This window comes from Galeopterus variegatus, unplaced genomic scaffold (assembly GCF_000696425.1).
Source record: "Galeopterus variegatus unplaced genomic scaffold, G_variegatus-3.0.2 Scaffold2358, whole genome shotgun sequence".
NCBI lineage: Eukaryota > Metazoa > Chordata > Mammalia > Dermoptera > Cynocephalidae > Galeopterus > Galeopterus variegatus.
In genome coordinates, this window is record NW_007728469.1 from 282,828 (window position 1) to 302,660 (window position 19,833).

General features: G+C 49.7%; 1 protein-coding gene across 1 annotated transcript; it reads left to right on the forward strand.

The window, feature by feature from the left end:
- The first annotated feature begins 720 nt into the window (after positions 1–720).
- Positions 721–19,235, forward strand: LOC103597587 (chromosome unknown open reading frame, human C1orf94). Its single transcript, XM_008581444.1, is given in 2 exon segments — positions 721–1,043; positions 18,545–19,235. Coding segments are annotated over 2 exon segments (1,014 nt in total).
- Positions 19,236–19,833: the final 598 nt, after the last annotated feature.

Genomic DNA, 19,833 nt, shown 5'->3' on the forward strand with positions numbered 1-19,833 from the left:
GCAGCCCGGCGGGGCTGTGGCAGGTGTCCCTGGGGGGCCGGGCGGGTGGGCTGCGGGAGATCGACACGCCTGAGATTTCTCTCCCGGAGCCGCAGAGCAGCGCTAGAGAGGGGGACCGGGGGCAGTGGGGACAGCCAAGTCGGGGACCCGGCAGGTAAGGGCTGGGACCGTTGGCCCTCGGCCTGCGCGGGGATCCTCGGGAAAGCCCGAGAAGAGAATCTCATGGGGGGTCCTGTCCCCACGGTGCCTAGCACAGTGCCAGACCCTTACTCAGTCATCCGCGTGGCTCACCGGGCGAGAAGGGACTGAGCCCCAGGCGCCGCAAGGTGTCGCAGGGGTGTCACAAGGGGGCAGTGCCAGGGACGGTGGGGAGAGCCAGCCCTCCCCCTCCAGCTGTTCCCAGATGTCATTCTGCCCGCCCTGGCGCCTGGTTCCTGAGCTCCGAGGGATTCCACGGTTTCTAAGCTACTGGTTTTTGTTGACTTTTAAAAGTCGTCTTAGAAGACATCTTCTAAGGGAGACGGGGAGGGGGGCAAAAGTCAGGAAAGAACAAATAAAAACAAAGCCAAAGAAGGCCCCCCTCTCCGAAAGAAAGCGGTGCTCCACCCACCGCTCACGCACAAATCGACGGCCTCTGAACACGGTCACCTTGCTGGAGCCACAGCCGGACAGAACTGTTCTGCCTCTGCCGGGCCCCATCCTCACCGCCCTTTCTGGTGAATGAGCAGCGGTGGATGGTCCCCCTGTCTTCGAGCCCTGGGTGGACAAAGGAGCTTCTAGAAAGAGAGGAGGATGGCTAGTGGGAATGGGCTCCCTTTGTCCTTGGCCCTTGTGGCCAAGCGCCCCTCCGCCCTGGGCCCATTCCCCAGATACATCTGGATCCACCAGGACACACCCCAAGATAGCCTAGACAAGACTTGTCATGAAATCTGGAAGAGAGTCCAGGGCCTGCCAGAGACCTTGCAGCCCAGGACCTCAACGGAGCAGCTCCCTGCCCCCATGGCTGGGACTCCAAGAGATCATGGGTTCAGCTTCCAAGAAGAGTGAGTATCCTCCTATTTAGTTGGCACCAAGGGAGGAGGGTGGAATGAGGCGTGACCTTCTGGGGGACTGTTCTGGCCCACTGTTCAGCCTGGTTGAACCCTAAAGTCTGCATACTTTTTCTCCACTTCTCCCCCAGCCCCTCCCCCCCCCCATGGTGCTTTGTTCAATCTTCATAGAAGAGTTGACTGAGGTTCTGAAGTTACTTGGGTGAAGGGCCAGACCAGGGCTGTATTCCAGGCTGCCTCTTCAGCAGCCCACAGAGGGGACATTTCTCATCCTAAAGGCATAGGTAACCCCTATGTGGATCTGAGGTCCTTGAAAAGCCACCCTAGCCAAGACTTAGGGCTAGATAGCTCCTGGCTTTCCCCAGAGGCAACTAGAAGATCCTTCCCTGCTCCCACGTAGAAGCTGGGTGTTCTCGCAGATGAGTCTGGTGGTTTTAAACCACATCTGGAATTCCCTAATACAGGGAGCAGCTGTCCCATTCAGCACCCACAGAAGCTGCTGCAAGAGCACACATCAAAATATTTACTGAAAGGCATTGACATATTCAGAGGACATAATGGAAAATTAAAGTGCGGGAAGATGTAACCCGCACTTTAATACTACACCGTAAATAGCCCGTTTCCCAGATGGGAAACCCCGTGTGTGGGAAACACAGAGCTGAGCGTTTCTCCACCAGGGCAGAGTCGGGCAGACATTACTCAGGATGGATATTCGCAAGGAGAGGAAGGAGCAGAGAGGAAAAAGGGACCTCATTAGAAACAGGAAGTCAATCTGCTGTGATTATTAATGCCACTGTCGAGCACTTCTTCAATGCTTTGCTTCTTCAAAGTGGGCTGCAAACATTAATTAATCCTCTCAGAGTCCCTATGAGGCAGGTATTAGTGTCCCCATTTTACAGATGGATTAAGTGTTAATAATTAAGTGCTAATTAAAGACTAAGTGATAATTAAGTGTTGCCTGCTCCAACACATGCTCCTGCTCAGTTCAGAGATGCTCTGGAGTTGCATTCAGGCATTTATCAGCGGCTTCTGGTTTCAGGGATGTCTAAGCAAGAGCTAAAAAAGAAAAGCAAAGTGTAGCTGATACCCAGGTCTGCACTGCCTGCTGTCCATTTGCAGGTTTATTCACTGCCGCAGATGAAGGTAGAATGCACGTGGCTGTCATTGCCTCCCCTGCTCTGTGCTCAGCATGACGTGGCTCAGACAGGAATGGCCTGTTTAGAGCCAAAGTCCTGCTGTCAGGCCCTTCAATGGCACTGAGCCCTTATCCCCTGCCTGTTACCATCTGCTCTGGGACAGGGCCTTGGCAGGGGTCCATGGGGTTGTGCTGAGCTCTCAGTGGCCAAGGAGCAATTGTCCACTTTGCCGACCAAGGGTCAGTAACAATTTCCAGTAGATGGCACCCTCTCTGCCAGTCCACACTGAATTAATGGAAACAGACTCTACTTCCAGTCTGCACTTGACCGAAAATTGAACTGTAGCACCTTTGGCCAGTTGCTTAGATCCTATTTGGCCTTGATTTCCTCATCTGCAAATTGAGGATGATATGCCTTGCCTTGTCCACCTCAGAGTTGATAATGAGGATCATATGTGATGGGAGACGGGGAAAGGAAAGACACATCATAAAAATGAGGCTGACCTTAATATGTAATTCTTAGGGTTCAAGGGTTCTTGTTGTTGGTTGCAATCTGGGGTTTTCACGCTATGCTCCATAGACCCCAGGATGCTTCAGAGGCCACCCTGGCATCAAGTGGGCTGCTTGATGGGCCCCAATCTTCACTTCAGTCCGAGCTGCTCAGCTTTTATCAGTTTTACTTACTGGAGCTCTAAGTAAGACTGTGTTTGTAAAAAAAGTTCTGCTACTGAGAAAAGAGCTAGGAAACCACTGACTTAGATGAATAAATGATATCATAATGGCATAGATATCAACCGAGTAGAACACAATGAGCTATTCTTGAAATAAAGGCAGCTGTGCTGGTGGAGTCAGATAACTCTGGTTTCGGATCACATTTCAGCCCCGTGCCAGCTGCAGAACTTGTTACTGCTTAATTTATCTGAGCTTCCTTATGATCCTCCAATTCCTAAATCAAATTCTTCATTTGGTATCCTCATCTGCCCAATGATTACTGTGCATTTCATAGGGTTTTGGGATGATTAAATGGGATATTTAAACATTCCTGGTAATAATTAGGATTTGTAAAAATTCCTTGTAATGATGATGATGATAATTTCTTTAAGCCCTATAATTATTATATGAGACAGGACTATTTTATACTCCCCATCTTTTTTACTTTTTATTATGCAAATTATCAAATGTAAAATAAATAGTATAATGAATGTCTATGTGTCTGTCACTGAGTTTCGATAATTATCAAATTGTGCCATTCTGGTTTTAATTGCTCCCTCCCCCATTTTTAAGTGAAGTCCTCTGTAAAGACGAGGCAACTGAAGTTTGAAGGGGCTAATTTCTTTGCCCAAGTTCCTACAGTTAGGAAGGGGTAGAGTTTAAAAAATGAAATTCAGGACCCTCATAGCCATTATGTGATAACGTTGGCTGTCTTCCCCTAGAATTTGAGGCATCTTTGAATAATCAGGCTATCTGGGAGTCCCATGTTCTGAATGATCACACACAGATTTCAAATCCCAGGGAGCTATGCACGCTGTTCCTGGGATGCCTTCAGGCCCAAAAGACACCTCTCAGCTAGTCTTTCCACTGCTTAATGTGTAGACATGGTTTGGGGATGTTTCCTTCTACTGGTGTAGCTAGGTAAGTAAGTTCTAGAACTCTTTTTAGCCAGCAATTTTTTCTTGACTCTGTCCCTTTATCTCACAGAAACTCAGACATCTCACGTTTGAAAGGGATCTCGAAGGCTGTCTCCTACTGCATGCGTCCATTCCTCAACACCCTTGCTAAGTGGTTATCCGCTCCTACACTTCCTTATACGGGGAGCCCACCACTTCCTAGGCAAACCCTTTCCCTTGCTATGAACTCTCCAAAAGGCCATTCTCTTCCTGTAACTAAAATGTGTCTCTATTAAACTAATACTCATCGATCTGTATTTTGCCCTTACACCATCAAATCAAATCTTGGTCAGTTTCCTGTCCACACTGTTGGTCCTTGTGGTGTGACTCCCAGAACCAAGTACAGTAATCCAGGTATGACCCAGTCCGTGCAGATCAGGTCCTCCTTGTCTGCGTTCTGTATTCTTTTTCATGGCAGTTAACACCACATTCACTTTTCTCCGCAAGCTGACTTCACTCTGTGGACACATTTTGAATTAGTTCATTCATTCATTTATTCAGTCAACAAAGATGAGCATACTTCAAAAAGTTCGTGGAAAGATTTGTATTATCTTTCAATTCTATTTTTCCACAAACTTTTTGAAGTACCCTCATATTTATTAAGCATCTACTATGTGCCTGGCACTGTGCTGAGAGCTAGAGGGGTAGAGCTGTAAACCAGGAAGGCCCTGCCTTTCTAGAACTTACATGTTCGTTGGGGAGAGAAACAGAAGTAAAAAAAAAAAAAAAGCTATGATAACTTCAGAATGTGAAAAGAACTGCTATTCTAGTTGGAGGAAACTGATAATAAACACCTAAAAATAAACAAGAAAATATCAGATAGGAACGGGTGTGATGGTGTAAATAAAACAGAGAAAAGTAATAGGGAGAGCTCCTTTAGGTGGCGTCAGGGAAGGCCTCTCTGAGGAGAGGTGAGTGAGTGGTTGAAGAAGGAGCGAGTCAGGTGAAGATCCGGGAGGGACAGGAGGGACGTGCAGGCAGGAGGGGAGCAAATGCAAGGACCTGCGGCAGGCGTGAGCTTTGGCTGGAGTGCAATGGGGAGGAGCCACGGTAGAAGGTGAGGTCACAGGCAGGCAGGCCGGGTCTTAGAAGGCCTGGAGGATCCCTGCAGGGAGTTTGGATTTTATTCCGTGTGTGTGTCATGGGACACCTTTGGAGGTTTTTGGGAAAATCAGATTCACTATTTTGTGAAGCTTCTGCGTGGAGATGGTCTGTGGGTGTGTGAGAGAGGAAGCTGGGGTGCCTCTAGGGTGGGCTGCGGTTGTCCAGGTGAGGCCTGATGGTGGCTGCTGGGCCAAAGTGATGGCAGGAGAGACGGAAAAGTGGGAGATTCAGTGTGTACTTTGAGAGGAGCCAACAGACCTGCAGAGGCACACAGAGACATCGAGGCTGGATTGAAGTTTTAGGCTTGAGCTTCTGGTTGGACAGTGATGCCATTTGCAGAGGTGGGGAAGAAATGGGGAGAAGTGGGCTTTGGGAGAAAAATCAGTAGTTTTGTCTAGTGTTGATTGAACTCCAGAATCTTATTCTGTTATCTTTTAATTAGTCTTGCATCAGGGCTTAGAGACTTGTGGCAAGCCACTTACTGACTCATGGCTAGGGATTACTTACTCATTCCCCTCATTGCTAAAATTTCACAGCCTCAGCATGGGGCTTTTGGATTTGCTGTCAACTCCGTCACCCTGACTATGGAAAGGCATTGTTCCTTCCTTCATTTAGGATTCATTCAGCAAACACTTAGAGTTGCTTTCTCAGTGCCGGGCCCTACGCTGCGTCCCAGGGATACAGAAACAAGTAGGACAGAAGCTCTCCCCTCAAAGAGCTCCCAGTGTCATCCCAGTGTGTGGGGATGGACACAGATACATCCAACAACAAGGACATTTAACAAATATTTATGTTGCACCTACTATGTGCCAGATATTGTGTGGGGAAAAAATGCAGTGGTGGAAATGATGGGGACAGTGTCTGATCTCCTTCATGGACCTCCAGTGTCTTACAAAAAGCAGACCATGACACATTACGATAAGTGTTTTGATGAAGTACTAGTGCCGTGGGAGCACACCAAGGGGACACATGACCTGACCCAGGCTTGGGGCTTAGGGAAGGCTTCCCAGAGGAGGCTAAGGGTCAACAGAGGAGACCCCTGCACTGTGAGTATGATGAAAGACCTGGGTACTGATCCCTGGGAGCAGAGGATGTCATGGTTAATAATAACCACGAAGGTTTCCATAGTTGTGTCCCCCAAGCTAAGTCTTGGGAAGAGAGAAGGAACAGCTTACGGAAACAGTCTAGCAGGTTCAGGGAAGGACAATTCGTTCCCTGGGGATGAAACGTAGCACGTGTGACGGTACGTGAGAGTGGGAAGGTGGCCTGGAGCTTGCTGGGTGTGCCCAGCTTCCCACACTGCTTACAGGCCCTTGGTCAGCACCCAAGACCTTCCCATCTCCCCAAGTCAGATAGAACTTAGTCTGCAGAGTTGAAAGGCATCATTCCAAGCCAGAGCCAAGTAGGAAGATAATCTGAAGAAAGAAATCTGTTTAAGCACTTAAAAAAATAAAATAAAACAGAAATGATATTCTGATTGGCAGCCTCTGGGACTATTTTTGGCAGGAAGGAAGAGGGCTGTCCCGTACTTACATTGTAGATCTCCACTGCTGACCCCCCCAGCCCGTCCTCCACGTCAGTGGAGCCAGTGAGACTTGGGAATCCCAGGGGCTGCCTTGTTTGAATTGCTCTCCCAACAAACCAATTCTTTGTGCTTCTTTTATTTAAACAATTAGATAAACCCTACTTTTCTGGAAAAATTGCTTGGAATACATATCCTCTCTCATTATTCTTATTATTTAAAAAACTTGAAACCTGGTGATGGGAGTGATAAGGACAAGGCCCGCACATGAAACTCAGGTCGTAGAGGAGGAGCCGGCTCTGGAGGTCTTTAGGGTCTAATGCTAGGCTAGCGCTTTCTCCCCTTTGAGGGGTCAAACAGCTCTTTGAGACTCTGCGGAAAGCTGCTGTGCGCCCTCTTGCCTGAAACACATCCTCACATCCCTCAATGTTTGGTGACTGGTTTCAGAGACCCCCCCCGAGCCGCAGGTTGGAATCCTTGCTGTGAGACCCCACACTTAAGCAAGTGTCTCCCTGCCTTGATCTTCCCCAGTGCTGGGTCTCAGCGCCCCATACTTTGACATCAATGCACCCCCATGCTTGTTTGTCAAGGGAAGGGGGGGGGGGGGGAGTGCCGGCAGACAGAGGACCTTCTCTCCTGCAGTCTCTCACACATCCTGGCAGTCTGTCATCACGACGGCCTTTGACACCATGCCTCCCCACTTGTCCCTCTTCTGCCACCTTCATGACATCTCTGCATTTGGTTCCTTTCTCTCCTGGATGTCCTCCACCCTGCTCCAGCTTCGTCTTCCTGAGGCACAACAACAGCGCTGCTCAGACATCGCCCATGGCTCCCCATTGTCCTCTGACCCCCTGGGCTGACCATCAAGGGTCTCTGTAGCGGCCCTGCCTCATCTCTAGATGCACACCTTGCTGCTTCCCTCCACAGGCTCTGTGCACCACGATGAGCTACCAGCAGGTGCACATCTCCCGGCTTCTGCTCAGGCTGTTCCACTCCCGGGATTGCCTTAGAGACCTAGAATAAGTGTGTCGTCCTGACTTTCTTACTGCTCACCCCATTCAACACTTTTTTTCTTTCCCCTTCTTCCATGTTCCTCTCTTTAATTTAAATAAACCATCATATCCTACCTCTTTCCTGAGGGTTGTAAGGTGGCTCAGATAAAAAAAATAGACAGGTGGATTAGACTCTCAGCACACTTCCTAGCTATAACTAAGTTCCTCAAACTTTCTGTGCTGTTTTGTCGTCTGAAAAGTGGAAAAAGTCATAGTGACTACCTTAAAGGGTTACGTGGAGGTTAATGAAATAATGTATGTAAAGCTCACTCAGCACCTGGAGTAGAATAGAGACTCCATGTTTGTCATCATCATCACCGTTGTTATTATCCAGGATGAGACGACAGGACAAGAACGGCATGAGGAGAGGAGACTTACATACAGAAAACTCAGGCTAAGGGAAACTGCTCTGTTGAGGACAGCGATTTACTTGAGCTTCTTGGCAGCCAGGGCAAAAAGGGAGAACATAACAGTTGGTTTTCATAACTCATACTATCTAGTAAGAGAAAACAGAAGGGATTATCATGAGGCAGACGCTTCCCTGGTTCTGAGGACTGCATCGTGAGGGTCTTCGTGTGCGAGTGATGGAATGGAAGGGTGGTTTAAAACCAGCTCTCTTGTTGACCTTTGGCCAGCGGGGAGGACACACGCCCCCATCAGATCTACCAGTGCAGTTCCGGAGTGAGATTTCTCATGAGGGAGTGGTCATCCAGCACATACTGTGTGCTGCCTGTGGCAACAATTCCTCCTCCTGCACTTGACCATGGACTCCTTACGGGCAAGGACTGGGTCTTACTCATCTTTTTCTCCCCAGTACCCAGCTGAGTACCTGGCACTCAGTGACTATGCAGCATGTATGAATGAATGAGGAAGTGAGTGATGGATGAGCCATAAAAATGCCACCCCAAGGACAGTAAAGCCCAGAGGTGGCTGGGATCCAAGCAAGGGGTCATGGTCACCAGAGGAAGGATTGAGGGACATAGGGACAGAATATCAATAAGCTAAAACATTGCAAGGGTTTTGTTTTGCTTTGTTTTGTTTTGTTTTTCCTTCTGCCTTAGGCTGCAGAAAAGGCCACTAACATTTTCTTGAGCACCTTATATGTGTCAAGCTCCATAGTTTAATTTTGTGATTTATTTCATCGTCTTAGCAATTCTTCCCATTAGATGGTCAATATTACTCACATTTTATAGATGAGGAAGTTGAGGCTCAGAGAGATTAGGCAGCTTACCCTTGGTTCTCCAGATCAGAAGGAGCAGAGCAGGGTTAGGAGTCTAGTGAGGCTTCAAGACCTGAGCTCTACCCAGACACCAGGAGCCCTTCAGAATAGCCTTCTGTGTCTGCTTAGCACAGGAGCCATGAGCGGTGAAGGAAGATGAATCATGAGTAACGTTCCACTTCCTGTGTACCCCTTTGTAATTTAATTTTATGGTTTTGGGATCTGTGTGGCAGGTTGTGGGAGCCTGCAGAGATGGGCCACCAGTGGTTTGGTTTAATCCCCTTTTTAATATCTTTGTTGCAACGTTCTTTCCAATTCAGCTCCCAAGTCACATTAAAAAAATACCTCTTCCTTAGGGTAAGCCTTCCCTTATTAAGCAGATTCAAATGAAAAGTTTTAAAGATAATTTGAACAATAAGAATCACCCTGTAGCTCCCAGCTGAAGCTCCTTTATTGCTGTATTTATTCCCCAGTATTTCCTGTCTCATTCCCCAGATCACTGAATCCCTCATCTCCCCAACCCTTCTGGTCCTTGGCCCAACTCACTCCTGCCCCCTGGAGGGAGAATCAGGAAGGAGCACTCTGTGTGGTGGTGGGGGGTGTCTCATTTCCACGTGTCAACATACCTCCTCGGGCCGTCCCACCTGCCCTGAGAGGCAAGGAATTGCTGCAGAGCATCTAGAGGGAAATCCGCACCTGTCTGGGTGTCTCCAAGTCTACCATTGCATCAAAACCACGACAGGGAGTAGAAATGGGGGATGTGGGGATGGGAAGAGGGTGAAGAAAGGATATCTGCTCAAAATGCAGATGCCCGGGCCTCATGCTAGACCAGCTGAATTGTCATTTCACCAAGAGTGCCCAGGAATCTTTATTTGAAACAAACACCCCATGGCTCTTATGCATGTGTATAGAAGACTCTCTGACACTTTGGGGGTCAAAGATGAAGGAACCTCAGGATTGAAAGGGAACTGTGGAGCACGGCTTTGAGAAGGAGGTGTTTCAAAGAAAAGTGTAGAAGGAGAGAAGGAGACTGCTCTTTACTGAGTTCTAGGTATGTCCCAGGGACATTATAAAAAGTTGGATGTACTATGTGTGAAGACCTTTGCTAAGAAATAGGATGAACACGAAGTCCAGGCGTGGCATTCAGGAAGTTAAGATTTCAGTGTCGCCTCTTTTAACCCTGGTGGATATCACCAGCCCACTTTGCAGATGAAGAGACTGAGGTCTCAGCAACTCCCCTGACTTCGCATCTTTAGTAAACCAGGCTCTGGGCTGTGAATTGGGCCAGTGGGACTCCAAAGCGTGCAGCCAGGCTGGGCTCTTGTGGCCACAACATCTCTCAGTCGGAGCTTCTAAGATTTGCACAGTGCTGCTGACAATTTACCGAGTGCTTCCACACCCATCATCTCACTTCATCCTCGCTGCAGCCCGCAGAGTGGAGGAGGACTGGGGACAGGAGGCCCTGTGCTCAACCCCTTCACCCCACCAGGGAGGTCCCACGGACAGAGCTCAGTGGGTTTCAAGGTACCTTTCAGACACAGGCACACAGGCCCTGGCATGGCAACTAAGTCTCAGCTACTGTCAACTCTCTCCTGCACCCCGAAATGAAAGAAGTGGCTCAGGCCCCTTGGGTGCTGAGAGAGCTGGAATCTCTTGGGTAAACTTGAGAAGTCTTTTAACCTTCCTGAGCCTCAGTGTTCTCTTTCTAATTTGGGAGTGAAGATGCTCACTGTCCCTCACGGTTGTTGTGGAGACAAGCGCCACACCTACCTGGTGCCCAGTAGATTCATCATAGATATTGGCTCAGGCCTCAGTCCCCACCGGTCACTCCTTTGGATTGTCCTGGGAGAAATATCCCTCATCCATGGAAACCAGAGCCTGCCACCTCCCTACTTAGATCTTGCCAATGGCTTCCTTGTGTTGTTAGAATAAAATTCTTAAGCACCACCTCCAAGGCCTGGCAGATTCGGACGTCTCTAACTTCACCTCATGTGACTCCTCTCTGCGCACATTAATGTGAACATTATTCCTACTGGTGCACTAAGCTCTTTCCCACTCATGGTCTTTGCACATGCTGTTCCCTGTGTCTGGAAAGCACTTCCTCACATTCTTTGCCTGGCTAAGTGCTTATTCTCCATTAGGCCTCAGCTTAAATGACACTTCCTCAAAGAGGCCTTCCTTCCTCTCCTGACTTAGGCACATGCCCCTAGCATTCTCACACGCAGCATTTCACTCTTGGTTTCCAGAGCACTATAGCCTAATGGTTAAAAGAGCAGCATCTGAGCAAGATTGTCTGAGATCATCCTCTTTGTCCCTTTGTAATTGTGTGACTTTGGAAAATTACCTAACTTCTCTGTCCCTTGACCAGTTTTAAACCTGGGATAATTGTATCAATCTGTGTCAGGAAGCTTTTGATACATAACAAGCCATCCCAAAGCTTAGTGGCTTAAAACTACAACTATTTACTTAGCTCCCATTTCTGCAGTTTAGCAGTTTGGGCTGGGTTCAGCAGCGTGGTTCTTCTGGGGTAGGCCAGGCTTGGCTGAACTTGGCTCATGCTCACCTATGCGTCTGCAGGCAGCTGGGTCTGACCAACTGTTGGCTGGGGCACACTAGGGCTTTTCTTTATGTGATGCATCATCCTCCAGCGGCCTAGCCTGGGCTTGTTCACATGGAGGTTGCTGCATCACAAGAGACATAAGAGTTTAATCCCTATTACTCAAGCACTCAAGTCTCTGCTTCTTACTGAATCAAGATGAGAAGGAACTACCAAAGGGAGTGGATATAAGAAGGAGGTGACAGAATGGGTGCCAATACCATACTCAGTCTACCCCATTTGGGGCCGTTGTTGGGATTAAAATGAGAGTTTTGCATGTAAAGTGCTTAGCAGAGTGACTGGCTTGATAGTTAGCATTCGATGAATGCTAACTCTTATTATTTTGTGAAACATGACCTGAGGCTTAGCCATATTAGGCAGCTTGCTAAAAGGTTTGGCCTCCATTAAAAGGCAGGGATTTGAATCTAGTTTCTGCCTCCCTCCAGGGACCGACCTCTTAACTACTATTGTATGCTGCTTCACTCCCGCAGACACATGGAGGAGTCAGAATCTCACCCAAAGTCATAGGTCAGTCTCCAGAAGGAACCACAATCCAAGCNCCAAAGCGTGCAGCCAGGCTGGGCTCTTGTGGCCACAACATCTCTCAGTCGGAGCTTCTAACATTTGCACAGTGCTGCTGACAATTTACCGAGTGCTTCCACACCCATCATCTCACTTCATCCTCACTGCAGCCCGCAGAGTGGAGGAGGACTGGGGACAGGAGGCCCTCTGCTCAACCCCTTCACCCCACCAGGGAGGTCCCACGGACAGAGCTCGGTGGGTTTCAAGGTACCTTTCAGACACAGGCACACAGGCCCTGGCATGGCAACTAAGTCTCAGCTACTGTCAACTCTCTCCTGCACCCCAAAATGAAAGAAGTGGCTCAGGCCCCTTGGGTGCTGAGAGAGCTGGAATCTCTTGGCTAAACTTGAGAAGTCTTTTAACCTTCCTGAGCCTCAGTGTTCTCTTTCTAATTTGGGAGTGAAGATGCTCATTGTCCCTCACGGTTGTTGTGGAGACAAGCGCCACATCTACCCGGTGCCCAGTAGATTCATCATAGATATTGGCTCAGGCCTCAGTCCCCACCGGTCACTCCTTTGGATTGTCCTGGGAGAAATATCCCTCATCCATGGAAACCAGAGCCTGCCACCTCCCTACTTAAATCTTGTCAATGGCTTCCTTGTGTTGTTAGAATAAAATTCTTAAGCACCACCTCCAAGGCCTGGCAGATTCTGACGTCTCTAACTTCACCTCATGTGACTCCTCTCTGCGCACATTAATGTGAACATTATTCCTACCGGCGCACTAAGCTCTTTCCCACTCATGGTCTTTGCACATGCTGTTCCCTGTGTCTGGAAAGCACNTCTAGTTTCTGCCTCCCTCCAGGGACCGACCTCTTAACTACTATTGTATGCTGCTTCACTCCCGCAGACACATGGAGGAGTCAGAATCTCACCCAAAGTCATAGGTCAGTCTCCAGAAGGAACCACAATCCAAGCCCGGGTCTGCGCCCAGTGCTGCAGTCTTTCACTTGCTTTGCTCTTTAATCAGCCATGTTGCCTGGGGAACAGGGCCTGGGTACTGTGTTTGCCGTTGGTCTGAAATGCCATAGCTAGAAGAAAATATTTGTTTTGGTGTCCTCCTCCAGCACTAACAATTTTCTGCTTGCATTTTTCTGTTGTTTGGCTCAGATGAATAGCAGTTTTCATCTTTGCTGTGTGTTATCATGTACACAGAACTGTTGTTGGGGAGCTAACAGCATGCTTGCTTAGTCATTATTCTGGGAAGGGGTGCCAACAAGTCAATAGCCTTTATTTTTATATGACTCCGTTCACTGCAAATGCAGAAGCAATCACAGCATCTGAGCACAGAGCCACCACCAGACACCTATCATTTCTGGAAGTGGGTGAGGCCGGGGCAGCGGTGTGGTGCAGGAGCTACGGCACCAAATGTGACTTGCTTCCTTTGTCGGGAGCCCAGGAGCTGGGTTAGCCTCCCTGAATGATTCACTGTGATAGAGTCTGTGATATATTTTATGGTTTTTACCAAGCCAAAGGAGGAAGCAAACAGCACAGGAGAGGTGCCAGCACCGGCAAAACTTCACAGAAAAAAAAAAAAAAAGAGGTGGATTCCAGGAAATGCAGGCGAGCAGGCTTAGCGTGGAGCCCAGCAAAGTTGTGAGGTGCATGCTCAGTCCTTCTGTGAGCCCCAAGATGATGGCTCAGGATCAGTGCAGGTTCTGTGTGGGGTCTGCCACCAGACTGCCTCGCAGAGGTAGGGAGTTCTTAAGACCAGGCCGAGCAAGATGGCTAGCGTCATCTATCAGCTCATGGGAATGCCAGGCCAGCAGTGGGACGTGAGATGAAAGGACCAGAAAACAGAACTGAAGCCAGACAGGCTGCAGCCAGTGGAAGGAGCTGGGTGGTCTGTAGCCTGGAAGAGGAACAGGGGTGTGCACTCAGGAATTCAAGAGCCCTGAGAGATGGGCAAGGGTAAAGGCAAGTGAGCATGTTCATTCATTTATCCAACATGTATTCATCAAGCTGCAGTCATGTGCTAAGCGCTGTTCTAGGCTTGGAGGCCTCTGTGGTGCACAAGGTATAGCCTCTGCTCTTCTGGAGTACATGCTGTAGTGGGGAGTAAAGACGTAAAAAGATACTGTATGATAGTGATAAATACCATGACGGAAATAAACAGATTGCTGGGGTAGAGAGTGCCTAGTAAATGGGGGACACTTTTAAAACATGGGAAGGAAAAGCCACTTTGAGAATATGCCACTTGAACTGAGGCCTGAATGATGAGGAGGAGCCAGCCAAGGGACAATGTGGGGGCAAAGCATTCCACAGGAAAGCAAAGGCCCCGGGGGTGGAATGAACTTGGCATTTCGAGGAATAGATGAAAGACAAGTGTGGCTGGAAGAAGAGGTAGATGGGTCCAATTCGTGGAGTACTCTGGGGATCATAAAGGAGTTTGGATTTTATCCTGTGTGTAATGAGAATCCACATGAAGGCTTTAAGCAGGAGAATGGTGTGATCTGAATTCTGAGAAATGTCCTAGCTCTGTGGGCACTCAGTTTTCTAGAACAAATAAGAATAAGCAAATCTTGTTTTCTTGGGGGTAGAGGAGGTGAGGGTGGGAAGACCCTGGATCAGGCAGGAACTTCTAACTACATGGCAAATCTCGATTGCAGCGAGGTGTTTGATAAAGGCTCTCATGGATGAATAGAGATGGCACGATAGTGACTGGATTGATTTATTCCCCCGAAGTGTTGATTCGGGATTACTGTCAGGTTGGGAGGGGCGTCCCTAGCATTGTCCCCAAGGCTCTGCCCTGGACTCTCTCCTGTTCGACATTTCTATCCATAAATTGGTGGAAGACTCAGAAGATGTGCTCATCAGACATGCAGCTGACATGGAGCTGTCAGGGACAGTTAATGCCACGGATGACAGGCTCAAGATTCACTGTGATGATCTTCGGCAGGCTGGTGCAATGGGACGAGACCAGCGATAGCCCTGATTGCACTCAGATTGGTCCAGGCACCAGGGAGACTCCACTGGAGAACTATGTCCTGAAAGGAAGTCTGAGCTGGGGATGGGGGGCACTTAGTGGAGGCAGCTGGACACTGCTGCGTCCCCACACCAGCCTCTTCCCTTTCTTGGTGACAAGGTCTTTAGCCTTGTGGGGTCATTCTTCCCATCTGTAAAGTGGGGATGATACTGTCTATTGCCCAGGGGTGTGGAGAGGATTAAATATGAGCATGTATCTGGATGCCTGGCTTCCTGTCTGGCCTGCAGGGGACTCAAGACAAATGCAAGGGAAATAGGAGTTTGTAGAGGCCAGCAGGGGAAGGCCAGATGCCCTGGGGCAGCTCTGCAGGGGCACATGGAGGACTCATAGCCAGGGTGGCCCCTCCGTTTGTTCTTGGCCTGGCAATGCCCCTTCTGGGAATGCCAGCTTTCTAGGAATCCCATTGACCCCTGCGGTGTGTCCAGAGGGGAATGATCAGGAAGAGTCGAGTCTGGAAGCCAAGTTTTCTGGGAGCCATTGTGAGTTTGGAATGGAGAGAAAGAGATGGTTGCAGCTGGGAGGGACACGAATGTTTTCTCAGACACCACAAGGGCTGCGGCTTGGGAAAGGAGAAGGTGCGTTCTTCATTGTTCCAGATGCCAACGGAGGTGCTGTGAGGGGAGGTTGTGCGGAGGCCTATGTGGGTGCATGGTAACTAAGATCTAACCACTGGTATAACATTATAGTAATTATGCTGTGAACATTTATTGAGGGCTTACTATGCACCAGGCTTGTGCTAGGGGCTTGCACAACTTATGGAATCCTCACGTTAGCCGCACTTGGCAGAGGAAAAATACAAGGTGTAGAAGGCAGCTACCGAGAGAGAACAGGGACTCACACTCAGCTCCTGCTGGCTTCTCTCCATCAACCTGGCTCCAGGGTTGGGGAGGGGCAGAAGTGTCCTTTCCGGTGCTGAGAAGAGACCATCAGTGGGATGTTCTTTGTACAAGGACCTCAGGGTCCTGTAGGTCTTTTAGAAGCTGCCTTGACTGCTCCTTGGAGCTGGTACTTTAAAGGATTTGGTGGTGAGCCATGTATGTGTGTGTATGTGTGTGTGTGTGTGGGTGGGTGGGTGTGTGGGTTGGTGGGTGCACGCACATGCACACAGGCGCGCAGCATGTGACAAACCCATGCAGCCATTGCCCAGCTTCAGCAGTGATCCATGTATGGCCAATCTTGTTTCATCTATTATGCCCCACTTCCTCTCCCTCCCCCTCCTTGCTGGACTAATTTTAGAGGAAATCCCAGACATAAGTTTATCTGTAAATACTGTAGTATGTATCTTTAAGAGATAAGGACTCTTTTAGTTGCTGTTGCTTGAGTATATCCACAATACCGTTCTCACAATTGAAAAAATTAACCCACAGTATTCCTCCCTCCTCTGCAGGGGATGTGTTCCAAGCCCCCCAGTGAATGCCTGGAACCTCAGATAGCACCAAACCCTGCATATACTATATAGCTCTCTTGATCTGATAACCAAGACAGCTACTAAGTGACTAACTGGCAGGCAGCGTGTCCAACGTGGATATGCTGGGCAAGGGATGATTCACGTCCTGGGCGGGACGGAGCGGGACAGCACAAGATTTCATCACGCTACTCAGAACAGCGTGCAATTTCAAACTTATAAATTGTTTATTTCTGGTATTTTCCATTTCACATTCTCAGACCTCAGTTGACTGTGGAGGACTGAAACCATGGAAATCAAACCTGCAGATAAGGGGGACTACTGCAATTGCAGTGAGTCTTGCTAATTCAGAAAAGTTACTGGTATACAGCTTGCTTTTTGCAGGGTGTTTTGGGGTAGAGTGGAGGCAAAAACTAACTCTTCACATATCTGATTCCTGTGGCTCGAGACTCACCTGCTCCTTTGAGGATGATGATGAAGAGGAAGAGGAGGAGGGGGACCTAAAACTTGGGACCATGGATTGGCAACCTCTTTATTCTGATTGTTCCCAGGGGGCACAGCCATGAGAGTGGGGCCTAGTTACAGACCTAAGTCTAGACATGGGAAGGAGGCAAAAGGAAGGGAAGAGGTGAGAGGTTGGGGAAGAGGGAGGGAAAAGAAAGAGTGGAGGGAAAGAGAAGATAAAGAGGAACGATGATGACTCTGCTGGTTCTCTGTATGGTGACATATGAGTCATGTGTGTCCGCCCGTTTCTGTTCATGTGTGTGTGCATCAAACACATGTGTGCACGTACTTGTATGTGTGCTCATACACAAAGAGCAACACCAGGAAGGCGTGGTTCCTGTTGGGAGCATTCCATGGTCACTGCTTGGGTGGGTTATTAGAGCTGGAGTATGCACTGGGCCTACCCGACTGCAAAGCCCAAGCTGCAGCAGCTGAGTGCCACGTGTGGGGCTCTCTCATTTCCCTTCTGCCTTTCCTCCATCATCTTCTCCCTCAGCACTCCCAGGGGTAGAGCACTCAGCAGTTTCCAGAATGCCTGGTGTAGGCCATCTCATCCACCCTCCACAGGAGCCCATCCGGTAGGGATAGTAGACGGTCCTAAGCTGGGTGGTCCTGGTTCTCCTGGAAGTGCCACCGGGAGGAAGGTGCCTACTTGCTAAGGACACTGGTGGGCTTCATGGGGCCACCATCTAGGCCAGCAGGAGGGCCACCCTCTCCCACCTCTGGGAGCGACCAGGAGCCTAGAATCCAGGGGACCATCAGGTGCCATCAGGCTGGTGTTGGCCAGCAAGGGTCTAGATGGAGGTCCAGGGTCTGAGGAGCAGATAGAGGCCAGTGTTTAGGTACAGAGAGACCCTTGTGAATTGGTGCAGGGACCAACCATCTGCTGGTGCCACCCACAGAGCGAGGCCCAGTCCAGAGGTCATGATCTTGTCAGAGGTTATTGCCAGACAGGGTAGACGTAGGTATCCACTGGGCCATGGCGTGGAATCCAGGGTCCAGGGGCCCAGCCGGTCTGACAGGGTATAGACATAACAGCTGACATTCGTATTGCCCTCACTCTGTGCATGACACTGTCCCAAGTGCTTTACCTCTCTACGATATTCCTACTAATCAGATGAGGGGGCTGGGATACCACGATGCTGAACAACTTGCCCAGGGTCACAGAAATGGGAAGTGACAGAGCCAGGTTGTGAGCTCAGGCTGAACGCATCACCATTCTGCAAAGAGGGGTCAGGGTCTGTGCTGTGTTCCTGGGGGCTTCTCAGAGCTGAGCCCCAGTGCTCTGGATGCCACACTTAGAGCTGTTGGCTCACTCCTGACCACTTTGCTGCTGGACAAAAGTCCCCAGTGAACCACCTCTTTGGTCTTTCATTGCTTCAGGTCCTGGGCACAATGAACAGGGGGGATGGACTGAAATAAGGCTCAGTGAGGTGGTGACTCTCCTCGGCTCACTCAATAAGAGTGTTGGGAGAGGACCCAGGTATCCCAATTCCCAGAACCACACTCTCAGTCTACACCCCACTGGTGTAGTGTAGAACTCTCTTGCGAGTCCACTGTGTGTGCATTTTTTCTCTTAAAAAAGCAATAGGTCTCTCTTACCTGGAAAGGTGTTTCTGTCATGTCCTGCACCCATTGTCTTTCCCTGGGGCCTGTGTCCTGCTGCAGAGCCACCCCTTGGTGAGCTGGCACTAACACTGTCTGTCTCTCTGACCTGTTTGCAGAGCCCTGGAACTCAGCAGTGGCAAAGATGAGATCTCCCTGTTGGTGGAGCAGGAGTTCCTGAGCCTCACCAGAGAGCACCTCATCCTGGTCAAAGAGAGCTCAGGGGAGCCGGAGGCAACTGGCAACTGTCCCAAGGGGACCAGAGAACCTGCTCCCTGCATTCTCACACCTCCCCTGGTGGCAGGCAGCAGTGAACACCCAGGAGCCTCTGTCATTGCCGGTGACAAGGTTATGGAGCAGGTGTCCATGTCCATTATTGGCAGCCGGCAGGACTGCGATTCTGCCATGTCTGCAGTCACGGGCATCCTGTGTGCCACCAAAGTCAAGAGTGCCAAGGGGACAGAGGACGGGGGCCATAGCCCGGGTGCCTCCAACTCGGAGATCAGCAAGCTCCTGGCCCAGTTCCCGTTGAAGTCCACTGAAACGTCTAAGGCCCCTGACCACAAAATGGTGCTGGAGGAGACAAGAGTCATCAAGGACTTCCTGCAGAACAGCATGTTAAGTGGCCCTGGGCCCATGGAGCCTGGGGGGCTGGGCCCGTTCCTGCTGCTGCCACCCCCTCCTCCCCCAGGACTCCCCGACAAGCTCCCTGACCTCCCTGCTCAGAAGAGGCAGCTTCCCGTGTTTGCCAAGATCTGCTCCAAGACCAATGCTGACCTCACCTTGGAGGGGCTGAGTGAGTGGGGCTGAATGGGGCTGGGAACTGGGTAGACAGTCCCTCCTGCAAGGAGGACATCCTTTCCAGGAAGGCAATGAGGGCTGCAGCATGCACATAAAGTGTCTTTGTGCAAAGAAAGCAGGACAAAGCAGCCTCTGGCGGGCACAGCCCCCAGGTACAGGCTGTTTTCAGACCCCAGAGGTCCCCTCTGTTGAATGCCCGCGTGCAGGGCACAGCTTGTGCCAGCAAACCCAGAGGCCCAATACCAACATGCTTTAAGAAGAGAGATAGGCATCATGTAGTAACACTTGTTTTTTTAATCTACCAGGTATGCAGAGTACGTTGAAGGAAGTGTTTCCCCTAGCCAGGTCCTGGGTGAAGCTGCAGTACAGGGTCTTTAAGATGGATAGGAGAGAAATTTGATTGGCAACTGGGTCATTTGGCTTCTGATGGAGGCACCTGTTCTGTCAACAAGGCCTGGTCCTCTCTCTCTGGGACAAGGGGTGGATGCAGAAATTATCCAGGCGCAGTTCAGATGCTTGGCGCTGGGATTAGTTCCCCAGGACTCCAGGAAAGTGCATTCCTGTCCCCTAATTTAGGAGTCTGCATCCTTCTCAGGAAATCTAGCCA